We start from the raw sequence: 15,091 nt of genomic DNA on the forward strand, positions 1-15,091 counted from the left end.
GTATCTCTGTCTTAAACCATGCGATGAAAGACTCTATCATCAGACCACACCATGTTTTACATATTTTATGTTTGTCCATTCCCAGGATAAACATGGGAAAAATCAGAAAACCCAGCTAAGCCAAATATTTATAACAAGAGCATGTTCTATTTCATCCTCTATATTGTGTGTTTTTCCAAGCATAGTGGTTTTTTATTCTAGCAAGGAGTTCACAGTGGAACCCCTCCCAGAAAAGAAACTTGGCTTTGGAGGACTTCTGTGTTTAATGCTTGCTAGATTAGCTAGATTTACCAAGAACCATTGAGAACTCTGAACTGAGCAAAATTTGGGGAGCGACAGCCATCAATTTAGTCACCTGTAGTATGAGCATTACTTTCATTTTCACTGAGAGACATTATTAGTCATTGGGGATATTTTTTTCTACATCATAAATTTTAATGTCACCAGTGGAAGAAAGCTTTCCCATCAAGGGATCTCTTACATAAGAATAAGTGGGCTTAATGTTGGCTAATTTGTCATAGTTTTAATCATAGCATAGTTTTTTTCATGCAACTAAAAAACATGATTTGGCTCATTCTTCTTCAAAACAGTAAACTTATTATCAGAGGGTTGATATTTGTTAGTTAATCAGTTTTTCAGTGCAAAATAAATAAATATTAAAGTGGATCCAACCCCATACTTTAGATGGTCTATGTGACACAAACCATTAGTTCAAGAGAATCTTATTTTGGAAAGATTAACTGATACTAAAACAAAATAATATTAAATATTTCTATATTCTTTGTGGGTAATATCATTTTCATTCCTACCTTTTCTAAAAGGTAGTGATTATTGCAATTATATATCATAAGGACTTATCAATTATATTTGTAAACAATTATGATGATAACCCATACCTAGGATTTCTGCAATTATACAGTGTGATTTTTCATAGTAGTAGAAAACATTGTTGACATGAAAAATGGAGTTTTAACTGTAAATAGGCTATCAGGGGCTTTTACTGTGTCTGTTATATCTGTAATTATGATTGGTAATATCTGTCTGTCTGTGTTTGTGCCAATGTCTCCTTATAAGGAATTACAGAAAAGAATTATAGAAGCCTTTTTTTTTTTCTTTTAAGACATGACAGTGGCTGTGATGCAAGCATGCTGATAAAGAATTTTTTTCTAGGTGTTTAAAAATAAACCTGTAGAGAAAATAAGAGTTGTGATCTACAGGAATTTAACTTGACTATGATTAATATTCATAAGGCAAAGTTTTAGTGCTAGATGTTTCTCATGACCTCCCATTGACTTCTGAAGTTCAAGTCTCCTTAAAGGGCAATTAATTTTTTGACAGGTTTAATTTTTTACCATTTAAGAAAAAAAAAAATCTGCACCTGGCTTTCATTTTCCTGTACTTAATAACTTTTATGCAAAATGGAAACCAGATAGAGATTATTAAGTCAGGCCTTAAATTATTATATTTTTTCCCCAACAGGAATCAATTCATTTACAGCTTTCAAGTTTTTCCAGCCTGCAAGAGGAGGATAAATCTAGGAAAGATGACTCTGAAAGAGAAAAAGAAAAGGATAAAAACAAAGATAAAACCTCTGAAAAACCCAAGATCAGAATGTTATCAAAAGGTGAATGTGAAAATATTTCCTTAATGTACTCAATCTGGGCAGATACTTATTCACAGAATACAATCTAGATTTCACAGGCATAGCCTCTCCCACTAAACCCTGCATATAATGTTACATGTGTAACATGTATGTGTAAAAGATGTGACCTTGACTTTCTTTCTGTTTACGGTGTCATTTGTGTTGCTATACAGGTTATTTTTAGGATCGCATATTTTTTTAGATTCACATTTGAATCTTCTGTTTTCAGTGCAAGCTTGTTCAGAGGAGTAAATATAATTCTGTTCCTAATTCAGGTTTATTAGGTAATTAACTTAGATTGATGAAGAGTAATGCTACCCTGTTTTACATTTTAACTTTCATGCCTATCTTAAAAGACAGATAGTGGATTAGCAATTCTCAGTCAATAAGTGATGTGGTCTCCAAAGCACAAAAGTACATCCCAGTGGAATAGGTGATTAGCATTTTATCTGGCATAGATGAATTTAATCTCAGCACCAAAATAATGTCACATAATGTTCATTTAAAAAATATACACTTCTACGGCAATAAATAGTTTTCCAAAAAAGTCATTCCCCTATAATTGCAAACCTACCAGACTATTCAAATTGATTCCGTACATATCGTTGTACAAACAAAAACTAAGTTGAAATGAAGAATGGTGTGAATAAATAGGCTGACAGTAGATTTTGAAAAACAACTGGTAAAGAAGAGGGTATTTGATCTGCTAAGAAGTGACAACCACCTCTAATAATCACATTTCTACTTGTAATGGTTGTTTCTGCTGCTGCTGAAAACCTAAACCCAAGTTAACCCAACTTGTATGTGGGAGTATAGACATTCAGGTTCCTAAAACAGTTTTGGAAATTAAGCGTTAGCCAGAAGTAGGAGAATTAAACTACTTAGGTATATTTAGTACCAATCAATATTTAGATAGTCTCTTAACAACTTTCATTTTTTGCCTTCTGTGTGTTAAGAGAACAAGGTGCCATAAGATCTCAAATGCTTGCCTGCTCTCTATGGGTGGGAGTCCCTGTCACATGGGGTTTGTGCCCTTGCTGATTTACAGTGCAAAATGAACACATGATATTTGACTCCACCTGCCTCCGCCCAAACTCTGCCCACTTCCCCTCCTATGACATTTGGGTCTTTCCACATCTATTGAGTGTTTTCCATCCCCAAACCTAATTTTCATTTTGATGTTATACTGTCAGGTTGCTAGATTTGAAACATGTATCTTCACACCAACAGCTTCCTCTAAAATTCACCCAAGCAGGAGGGAAAGCCTGGGAAAACCTCTTCCACCCCACCTTCCCACCATCGCTCTTGACAACTTCATCCTGCTATTTGTTTCAGATTGCAGCCAAGAATACACGGATTCTACAGGCATAGACTTACATGAGTTTCTGATTAACACATTAAAGAATAATTCCAGGTAAATTATTAGATAAGTGTCTTATTTTTACAAGGGTCAAATACAATATTACAATTAAAGTCATTGAACCAACACTTCGAAGAAGGCTGTTGTAAAAGGCAGATACCTTCCCTGATGTCTTAAACTATCTCCTGTATTTTCTCTTTTCTGCTAATGGTTTGCATGTTTACTACAAATTCTTAATACTGGGAGTTACCCAGTCAATAAATTATGGTTGAATAGTCTACTTTGCTGAACATGAAGAGATACTAAGGGGAAAAAATAGAGAATGAAAATTATTGAAGTCAAGTCGGTTATGTTTCAATGCAGTTCTATAATCATCTACAGTCAATAATTGGGCTTGGCTTTGTTCCAACTTTCTGTTAATGTAAAACAGGCTATTATTTGATATTTTTATGGTCTTAATACTTTGAATTACATAATTAACATTAAGATTATTAAATTCTTTATAAAATACTTAATAAATGAGATAATAAACAATCATAAGTAAAATGAAATAATAATATGTACATGGCCAACATGTCCCAGAGAAGAGTTAGGTATGGGTTGATAGCAACATATGGTTAAATAACTTTTGCATACATTTAATGAACTTTGGGGATATAAAACACATCAATGCTTTTAATTTTAACATTTATTTTGCAGGGACAGGATGATACTCTTGAAAATGGAGCAGGAAATTATCGATTTCATTGGTGATAACAAGTATGTTAATCCGCAATGCCAGTTAATTTTATGGTGTTGTCTTAGTTTGGTATTTGGGCTAAATTATCCTTTCTGGAAAGATGTAGAGACAGATAAAACATTGTTTAATGTGTTTCTTGATTTGTTAAATGGAGATGTTATTGGAACTGGGATCTGTATGCTGATGGGGATTGTTGTTTGGACCATGTGTGCTCCTGCTTGTTAAATTCCTGACAAAATGGCTATGAACAGGGGTCTACTGATTAGCATAGAGTAGCTGTAATGAGAAGCGACCCTTTTCATTTTTATTATAGTTTTTTAATGGGCTCCAGCTGGCTGCAGTCAGTTATGCCTGGAAATAATTGTGCTGCTTTCAGTGTAAACCGTGTAATGACACATCTCCAGATAGGCATCCACAACCACGTATCGTGTCATATCATTTGTCCTGTCCCTGGCTCTGTGGATAAGGTATCGTAGACTAAAATAAAATACTTTCCAACAGACATTAAGTTCTCTTTGGCAAGAGACACGCACAGCTATGAAACAAAGATATTTATTACTGCTTAATCAATAAATCTGTAAGTGGAAAATTCATCTGGAAATGAGGACATTAAGTGATGCCAGAAATGAAAGCAGCTTAGCGGTTTTGATGAAAGAGAAATAGCTTTGTGTGTACCTGTGAAATGTACTATGGGCAAGAAATGAAATTGCTGACTCCATTTTCCCTTATATCCTGTTCCAGTAATCATTACAAAAAGTTTCCTCAGATGTCATCGTATCAGAGGATGCTTGTCCACAGGGTGGCGGCTTACTTTGGACTGGATCACAATGTGGATCAAACAGGAAAATCTGTTATCATCAACAAGACCAGCAGCACCAGAATGTAAGTCCCATCACTCTACTTACCCAGCATTTTCTTTTTCTCTTATGGTTTCATTTGTAAGAGCACAGTATAAAATTCAAAGTACGTGACATTTAAAGTGTTCAGTGTTATTTATCTCTTGCTCTTATCAGAAGCAGTGTGGCATTTATCTGTAGATTATCTACAAACCAAAAGTTTATAAAATTCAGCCAATAAAGTGGATTTATTCCCTCATCTTTTACATATTTCCAGAAACATAATTTTCTTTCTTCTATCGATATTCTGTGAAGTTACATACAAAACCATGGGAAATTTTATGTCAAATCTAACTTAAATCGAGAACAACAGATATATTTAAAAAAACATGACAATACAGGATAATTGTACTTCCTGCCTTTTTATCTGATTTTAAAACATTATGTTATTGTGGTTTCTAGAGTAATAAAAAGATCTGAGCTTGGAGACAGAAATCTTGCCTTTAAAACTCAATTCCACTTACTGCGTGGATAGTTGTGTAACTAGGAACCAGTCACTTAAAATCTGCTCAGTTTTTTTCAACTATAAAATGAGAGTTTTGAGCTAGATGATATACCTAAGATTTAGTTCCAAAATGAAGACAACAGTTTGTTTTTTTTCTTTTTAAAATAATTATTTACTTTTATCTTAATACTTTTTCATTGTCCCATTGCATCACTAAATGCATAATAAATGTATAGTTATTTGTTTTGAAACTTGAAGCTTTCTTTCTTGAACCCGTGTATCTTTTGAGCACAGTGCAATCCACTTCTATAGCAAAAGGCACATTAAACTCAAAAACTGTCCCCAAGTAAAGCATCCAGTTTTGTAATTTTCTTTTTTAAAGTGTTCTTGATATGACATGCCGTGTTAGTGAGGGTGCTTTTGTGTCAAGCAGAGTATTATCATGAAAATATTCTTTATTTTCTGCTCTCCAGGGGTTGGGACAAGTGGCAATGAGATGAGGTTTTTTCTCTGCTCAAGGATCAGCCTGTGCTCAGCAGAGGCCAGCTAAAAGTCATAGTGAAGAGAGCACAGACTGGGATATCTGGGACCAGGTTTAGCTATTATCTCAGGGACAATGAGCACTCCACTTCTGTGGGCTTCGAATTACTTCTGTATCTGCAGGACAGTTTGAAGTGAATCATGTTTAAGGGCCCTTGAAGTTTCAGAATGATTGGGTCCTGTGGTTGTATTCTATCATGCTGGCAAAACACATTTTAAAATTTATCAGCCTGCACTTTGTGTGATTGTTGACACACGCGCCTTGTGTTTTGAACGCTTGTGGGAATTAAAGGTCAGTGTTCTTTAATCCTTTATATCTTCTTTCTCTGCCAAATACTTCCTTTGTTAGTGTTGTGTTGTTGTTGGTTACTCTCCATTCTGATTTTCTTTATGGTTTCCACAAACCATAATGTACAATAGCTGATTGCAAAAGAGAGAAGCAATTGATTATCTCCTCTTAATATTTTTTTTCTTCATTCTTTGTAAGGCCATAGCAAATATGGAAAACCTGCAGATCACATAGATCAAAATTGATACATTTATTTAAAAGATGGAGACTAGGGGATAGGTTTATTTTTACTTCATGCTGATTTTACAATCACATAGTCATAAATACTAGTACATATATGAGATTTGTTTTCTTGGAGAATGGCTTTTGAGAAAATTCAGCATTATATGAAGACTCTTGGTAAACTTTCAGTGATAGCTTTAAGCTTTCTCTGCCCAGTATGGTAGCTGCATATGGCTATTTACATATAATTTACATTAATTAAATTTAAACACAATTTAAACTCTAAAATTCAGTTCCTTCATTAGGCTAACCAACCATATTTCAACTGCTATGTTGGACAAAGCATGTATGTGTAGATATATAGAGAATATATTTGTGGTTTTGGCATATTCTAAATCCTTGCATTCCCTGCAAGTTCCAAACTATCACTATAGAATGTAATTAGTCTTTTAAAATTTTTATTTTCTGGATAATTGGCATGATATCGCTGGACTTCATCACTTCCAGAATGGCACTAGTTTTTGTTTTTTAATAGCCATTTAAAAATAGGACGTGCATATTTATGACTTTAGGAAGAGGGAGAAGTCAACATGTGCAGGAAATACCTCTCAAGCATGTGGTTGCTTCTACAGGGATGCCAGGGTTCAGCCTCTGCCTAGTCCTTTGCTCTTACATTATCCTTTAGTCACCCCTACACAACACAAATTATACTTAAACAAAAAGGTCCAATGGCTCTAAGTCATGTACTTCTAAGTTATCTCCTAAAGAATTGAGCTCAATAGTGTTCAATCCACAGCTATCAAGACCTACTGTGTTCTGTTCCAACTACATTGCTGATCATTCTCTATTTGAGTGATTCTTGATGGGTGGAGAGAGTGGTGGTGGTTCAGGGACAACTAATGTCTTTTAGGACAAAAAAAAGATTAATTAAGTGTGCTTTAACAAATAGTATTAAATCACTACTAAATTATTATTGGCAGTTTTTGCAAAGAGGAATGTTGTTTTGTGGAAATTTATATGTTCTATTTTAAAAGTCTGTTGCCATGCTCTTTGTAGTTGATGTTTAAAATGGAGCAGCCTCTTCAAAACATTCTGTTCAAGTTCTAACTGTCTCAATGTCTTTGACTTTGTCAAAATTTCAAGTGTTGTCTTATCAGGGCAATTGACCTGTGATGTCACAGGGACCATATTGATTTAGAAAAATTATTGGATTGAAGGTTTCCATTTATTTAAAGAAAGGGGACCAATTGGGAGCTCCTCAGATGGCTTTATGTTAGGGGAGACTTTACCAATGTGTGCAGCCATGAAGTGCATATTTAAACAACCTGAAAGAAATTACTCATAAAAAATATGGATGGAGAATGCAAAAATGTGGATTGAGGATATAAAAGTGAACTAAAAGGTTGAAGGAGAGAAACAGCACTCTTTCACATTGATTTTTAATTTTTCTTCAGTGACACTTCAGTGCTCCTCTGAAATGGATACATAAATAACTGAAACTTTATTAGCTACATAGTGGCTAAAATTTGTTCCCCAGAACCTTGCTTTTCTAAATGATAGGAAGTTTAAATAATTACAGAATGTGACTTCAGAATGTGTAGTTTTGCATGGCAAAGGAATAATTTCACATGAAGTTCAAACCATGGGGTCATAATAACACACTTTGTAAGGATTGTTTGTGTGTTTGTGTATATGCATGCGTGTGTGCGTGTGTGCTGAATTCACCTTTAGCATTTTCTATAATATCCTCAGATATAATCAGTCTGCCTTGTCACGATATAAGGAACTTATCTCAGTATATACTTCTCACTTAAATGGCATCATGTCTTACTTATAACAACAATACCACTGTGTCCTTTACCCCTTGTTTCATACATACTGTTACATTTAATCCTAAAATATATTTAGGTCATAAATAATTAGAGCCTCATTTTAGAGAAGAAGAATATGAGACACAAACTATAGTTCAGTTTTAGGCTTACAGAGAAAAAAAGATTAGCATCACTGACATCTAAATCAATGTGTGTGGCTAAGGCCAAGAAAAATGTTCTTGAGTAATCTATCTCACTTCAACCAAAACGTCGGGAAAATATTGAGCAAAGTACTAAAGAAGAGTCCTTGGGTCGGTTGGTTATTCCAATTCTTGTAAGTCTTTTGTTGTCCGATAAGAAGCAACGATTGAAGGACAAGATACTTTTAAACTTTAACTCAGAGATGTCATTAAATAAGAGAACCTTCCAACTGTTTGACAGTTATTGCTAGATTGTCTGTGCTTGTGAATGTCACCAGGTGTAACTTGCTGAAGGGGTATATCCATCAAATTCAAGCCTTACTTTATTTCATTTCACTCTTTTTTTTTTCTAAGAGTGAAAAAAACACATTTATTACTAATGTTAGTAAATGAAATGAACCTATTCGTTGTGTCATTAGAAAATTACTGGCATAATCAACCAAATTTTTCAGGTCAATGGCTTCATGCCATGTCCACAAGACATCAAGTGCCTTGGGAAATAGTAAGGCAAGATGGAAAGGGAGCTGAAGGGGAGCCAGAGGGCTCACTTTAATACATTTGGGGATTCTGGGGACTTGTGAATTATCTAAGGAGAGGCCATGTTTTTGATGTCCTGTAATATACACAGACAAAACTTTCCAGTTGTTAGAATGTATTTACAGCAACTAATACCAACAAATCAATATCCTATATCCAGCATCCACTATTCGGTCTCTGTGGTTACACAAAAACTAGAAGGTTAGATTTCTGTCCTTATGGGTGTTACACTTTGTTCATGGAGTTTGGATGAATAAGTTAAGGATATCAGTCATCTTAAAACCTGAAATAATTGATGCCACTCTTTGTGAACTCATACTAGGCACAAAACAACTGCCTGGGGAATGGTTGTTTGATTGATATCCAGCATCACATACACAGATTCAGTGGGAATTACTGGCCCACCCATTTCATGGCTCAAATAGGTATTGAGGAAGACTTTTAGAAAAGCTAAGAGGTACCAAATATATTGAGAAGGGGAATACATTGCAATCTGAGGTACTGGGTATAAACAAACCTATGATGATGATCCTTAAATTAATTGAGCGCTGACTAATAGCTGGGCATTTTACTGAAATGATTATATCAGGTATCACAACCATATAATGAAGAAGATATTTCCAAAGTATTTTTCAGCCTTACCGAAGAGAAAATTTACTGAGGGAGAATGAGTGAATTGCCAAAAATCACCATTGCTATGAAATGAAATGAGGATTCTAATCATGATCATTTTCCCTTAAATTGATGAGACTTTACAAAGTTGGTATGCTGGCTGGAGGCAAATGTGGAGAAGATGATCTTGTCTCCATCAATGGGAAGCAACTTAAAATCGGAGGTGGCTTTAAGGCAGATAATTCCTAGAGTTTTAGAACAAAAGAATTGATGTGCATGACATGATACTTTAGAAAGGTTAATCTGGCCCTGACTAGCAGGACATATTTAAGAAGGAATGACCAAGGGTAGAAAAACTTGGCTGAGTGTTGTTATCATCAAGGCATGGGATCCGAATAAATGACAGAGTCCATGGAAAGTGGGAAATAATAATTGTGTTCATGTGGGAAACAGTTCAAGATAATTTGGTCATCTAAGCAAATTGATATACTTCAAAGAATTTATAAAGGAACTGACCTTGCCCCTGCAGCACTGCAGTCTTGTTGGTGCTCAGAGGTCACTACTGTATGTGACCTGTAGCCTCAAAGCACACCTTAAGGTGAACAAATTGGATTTTGATGGTTGGGGTCACCTCTCCCCAGTTTACTATCTTTTCATTGAAGTAACAAATGGAATCTCTGAGCTGGGGATCTCCACGTTGTGTTTTCTCATCTTTAGTCAGTCCCCTCTCTTGCATCCTCCATAGATTGCCAGAGATAATTTTCACTCTCCTTCACTTTTTATTTTTTGATGTTGGAATTATTTCTTGGTGATGCTGAATAAGCTCCTTGGAAATCTAGGATGGAGGAATTAGGATATATCTTATTTGGGTACTATAAATTATATTTTATTGTATTAACTCTCTATAATGTCACACTTTTTATATGTGGAACTCAGACTAAAACACGAATAGTGATTTTATATAATATTTAAAATGCTATAAATATATCTGTCCTTCTACATGAGAAGCATTGCTTAATCTTGATCTCTCTTTCTGATTTTCACTTTCTCTTTTCTTAAGTTTGCATTTAGCACAAAACAGTTATTTTTTTTGTTATTTTTTCACTTAATTCTAGAGAAAAGATACACACTCACTGTGCACAATTTGGAGACTAGAATTCACTTACACAAGTGTTTTCCAAAGTCCAAAATTCTCCATAGACAATGAAAATCCCTTGATATCTGAATGTTTTTGCATATGTCAGAGCAACTGCTTAAGTCATCTCAGATAATTTTCATGTTAAAAGGTTGTCATCTCTTGAACATTTTTTTTCCTTTGTCTTTCACATCCACCCACCATCATTGCCTCAAAATCCCCTTCTCTGAAAGTACAGAGCAAAGAAAGGAAATAGCAAATACACTGAAAGAGAATGGTTTCAGGCCCTGGAAACTGCAAAACAAGAAGAGTGACTCAAAAGCATTGGTTTGGGGCTACATCTTAAGAGTCTAGTGTTCAGGGACTCATGCAGTGAGTGATTCCTGAGCAGTCTGGTCTCAGGAATCACTCTCAGTCTGGAGTGATAGGCGGGTGTAGTGACTGTAGTAGTTTGTTCCTGAGAGATGATTAACTGGGCTGGCTATTTGGTAAGTCATAACAAACATCAAACATTCTAGAGCTAAAAAAAGCTTTCCTGTAGGCAAAGCAGTTGAGACCAATTGCGTTTGTTAAGAAACCCTTACAAACACAAATAATGTAGCCTAATCTGATGCATCCTCCATTAACCCATTAAAAAAAAAAAAAAAAGAATCCCTGAAGTGACGGATAATTAGTGCATAAGCGGCAGGATCTCAGGACCTTCCACCTTCTCAGTGGGTAGACCCAGGCAGTAGACAGCAGCAGTTCATCAAGGTCAAGAACATCTATCCTGCTTAGATTTCTGAAGAGGCTAAGGCTTAAAATGGGATCATCGGTGTTTTTTCTTTAGAAATGATACCACCTGCAGATGAGTAAGTGCATTTATACCAAAATGAAACAAACAAACAAATGCCTTTCCTCCTGTGTTTGTTATTCTTATTTTCCTTTGGCTAAGAATGAGAGTGGCGCTGTGACTAAACAGAGCAGCATCCTGATATGAATGCTTGCTTGCAATCCTCTGAAGAAGACCAAACATCAATTTATTTAAGTGCCTCTTAGATATCTACGAGTGGTTAGTTGGCAACCTGTCGTTTTCTAAACATAGTAAATTTACTCTGCACTTTCCATAGCAATGGTGTTGAAAATCATCTGACTAGAAGCCAAAGATCAGAAATCTAACTAATAAAATCATATTGTCCTCAGGAAAACCCTGAAGTTTTATTTATTGAGCATGATACCTATTTTTTTTAATCGATACTCAGGCTTAAAGTGAGACTTACTTGTTACCACTGATCAAACTCCAGGTCATTTTCCTAAAATATTATATTTTCTCCATATTATTATTGGTAAATACTTGAGAGAAAAGACAATTCTGTAAGTAGGGATAGGCAAACATTAGAAATATATTATGAGGAGAGAACATAAGTTTGTTGTGTTCTTTTTCTCACTTGAAATTATCTATGGTCTTTGAATTAAATACAATGCCTAATTGTATTTAATTTTGGAAATGAAACATGCACGTCCCTTCTATAACACAGTCTCCTTAACATAACATTTCAATGGACCTTTTTCATGAAGTAATGATACTTTTAATAACTATATTTATGTACTTATTTACAGTCATATTTATTTTACTCACAACATCCTAGGCAGATAAAGCTGAACCATTTTACAGAAGAGAAAACAGATTGATTTCTCTAGTCAACACATGGAAGATCCTGATCAAAAGCCAGTGCTCCTGCCACTCAGCCACAACTCTTTTCCTAAATGTAGGGAAGGAAGAACTAACCTTAGCAGAATCAATACTCTCCAATAATATGAAAGCAAGAAGAAAACCAAGTACTGTTTTTTCTCTGGTACTTGTTGCTACACTCGCAAAATTCCAATTTGCATTTGTCTTTAAGATTGAGCAAAGACAAAATTAAACAATGCTAATTCTCAGGTAAATGGTAAAATAATGATGCCAAAATATTTCAGAACTATAAGATACACTGGATTAAAAATTGTCTTGTCATAATTAGAAGCAAAAGAGAAGCCAGTTTCATGTTCATACACTATGGAAGGTAGAAAGCATTTTTCAAGTGCTCAGTGTCATACTTTGAACAAAAAAAGTATAGCTAGAGGACATTTCTATTTTGTGTTGATAGTTTGAGGAGCGAAGATAATTTTGATCAAGACTGTGTTTGTGTAAGTGTGTGAGTATATTGTATGAAAGTCTATGACTGGCCAGGCATAGTGGCTCATACCTGTAATCCTAGCACTCTGGGAGGCCAAAGCTCCCACTGTGGATTGCCTGAGCTCAAAACCAACCTGAGCAAGAGCAAGACCCTATTTCAAATTGTATATAAACCAGCACTTTGTACCCCATGACTGCATTAATGTACACAGTGATGATTTAATAAAAAATAAAATAAAATAAAAATAAATATAAAGATTACATTGAATCTATAAATTAATTTGGAGAGATTAACATATTTACAAAATTAAAATTTCTAATCCATGGGAAGAAAAAAAAAGAAAAACTGGCTGAGTGCATTGTTACACACCTGCAAATCCCAGCTACTTGGGAGGCTGAGGCAAGAGGATCACTTGAGGCCAAGAAATTGAGGTTGCTATAAGCTATGATGACACCACACAGAACACTCTACCCAGGGTGGCAGAGTGAGACTCAAAAAAAAAAAAACAAAGAAAAAAAGAAACAAAGAATAAGTGTAAGTGTGTAAATATGTAACATATATTATACAGTTTGGAACAGTTATAGCATTGTCCTAATTGTATAATAGTTCTGGCAGGAGCAGAACTGTGGCTTGATTCCCTCAATCTGCAGCTTCCCTTGCTGTGGGCAACAGAATTAGGCCCAATTCCTGAGGGTTTACTCATTGCTTCTAGGTCCACTGGTAGAATTGACAGTCATTTTTGTACTTGTGCCTCGGGTAATTTCAGAGAGTACTTGAAGAGGAGAGTCTTGTTATGTATCATGAAAATAATAATATAATAATAATTAGCTATTATAGTACAAATCTTCACACAATAAATTGGAATCTACCAAGATAAGTTAACCTTTATCTATTATATTTCATCCCATAACCTGGCTCCTTCTAACCTTCAGCCCTTCCTAATCCCATAGTATTCCCAGAGAAGCACTTCCTCCAACTTCCTCGTCCTTACTTCCCACACTGCCTTCAAACCAGAAGAATGAAAAAAAAAAACACTATTTCTTTTCACATTTGGTAATTCTGTATCATTTGGTAATTCTGTATCAACTAAACTGCATGGATACTACACTCTAGACCTTCTCGGTGACTGAAATACTCTATTTTCACACAGGATTCAATGGAACACTTTTATATACAATAGAACAACATATAAGCAAAAGCAAAAACAGCAATTATATTCTGCAATTTCCAAAGAAAATGTTATATTCCACAAATTTTGACTGCCTCATTTGAAAATGTACAAATTAAACCATTATTCAAATATTATAGTACAGTTTGGATCTATCCTAATTAAGGTTAACTAATGAAAATGTTCATTGATGTGCCTTTAGATTTCATCTATTCAAAACAGGTGAAGAGTGTAATTATAGTTTCTAACATTTATTGAATGGTTTACTAGTCCCTGATAACTAGGCTTCATAGTTTATTTGCATTATTGTGTATTTATTTAATCATCCAAAGTACTTTAAGATAAGTGTTACTATTTTCTGTTCCATTCAACAATGCAAAAATACAGATAGCACCTCTCCCTTAGGAAGATTACATATAGTGAGCTACAGAGTTGAAAAGACACAAATTTTGTTAGGCTTGCATCTCAGTGTTATGTGTTAGTCTTTAAAACTATTTTAATTATTAAAATTATTACTGCTCTTGACAGCAGGTTATTTTTAAAAAATAATTGCTATGTTAACTATGGCATATTAGTTTACATTTTATATAAAGAATTGGGTTATGTATTTTGTAGGGAGTGGAACTTGAGTCATTGGATATGTTAGCCCTGCTATCGTTTAACTTTCATGTAACATTGAAATGGGATGATGGAGAACATAAAGAAACAAAAGTGCACTAATACTCTAGGCCTCTTTGTAGTCATCTTATTACCACTGATAAGAAAATCCTGAGATAAGAAAACCTGCAAGAAATCAATACCCTGGAACAGAACAAAAAATCATTTATCATCAATTGCCAGAAATGAAAAGAAGCAAAATTAACAGGGTCGTGCTGTATATCCAAATAGAACCAGCAGAGACATGAATGATCAAGTATATTCAACTAAGTATCACATGAGCAGATTAAGACTAGTTTATTCATTCTTAGGTTTACTTAGAAGATACCACTAGAGTTTTTGAAAATACAATGAGCCTGAATTTGTCCTTGGCTAATCCTGAATCTTAATCACATGTTAATCCTAAAATTGAGGATTTTTTCAAATAGAAATCATTTTTACAGATTTATTTGGCACCTGTGGCTTAAAACTTGAAAAGTGTTTTTTTTTTTTTATCATTTATTTTATGTTATTCTCATATTTGGAAATATATGCACACTACTTTACAAATATTTCATTTAAAATCATTCACAGATCATTTAGAAGAATTATCTTTCTAGAAAGTGGTTTTTCCATGGCAGACGTCATTTTTCATTTGTGGTAATCCTAAACTATTAGGCACCCGGAAAAAAAAAAAAAAAAA

General features: G+C 34.5%; 1 protein-coding gene across 4 annotated transcripts in view; it reads left to right on the top strand.

Moving 5' to 3' along the window:
* The window catches only part of ARPP21 (cAMP regulated phosphoprotein 21), a 157,269-nt gene that overhangs the window by 47,984 nt on the left and 94,194 nt on the right, over positions 1-15,091 (top strand). For all 4 annotated transcript variants that reach the window (XM_012806213.2, XM_023513970.1, XM_023513975.1 and 1 more), the window contains 4 exons: positions 1,480-1,624; positions 2,978-3,056; positions 3,702-3,761; positions 4,483-4,623. In XM_012806213.2, coding sequence (XP_012661667.1) covers positions 1,480-1,624; positions 2,978-3,056; positions 3,702-3,761; positions 4,483-4,623 — 425 coding nt within the window. The remainder of the gene's footprint in view (positions 1-1,479; positions 1,625-2,977; positions 3,057-3,701; positions 3,762-4,482; positions 4,624-15,091) is intronic.

The sequence above is a fragment of the Otolemur garnettii genome, unplaced genomic scaffold (genome assembly GCF_000181295.1).
Source record: "Otolemur garnettii isolate 467f Iridium unplaced genomic scaffold, OtoGar3 scaffold00002, whole genome shotgun sequence".
NCBI classification, from domain to species: Eukaryota; Metazoa; Chordata; class Mammalia; order Primates; family Galagidae; genus Otolemur; species Otolemur garnettii.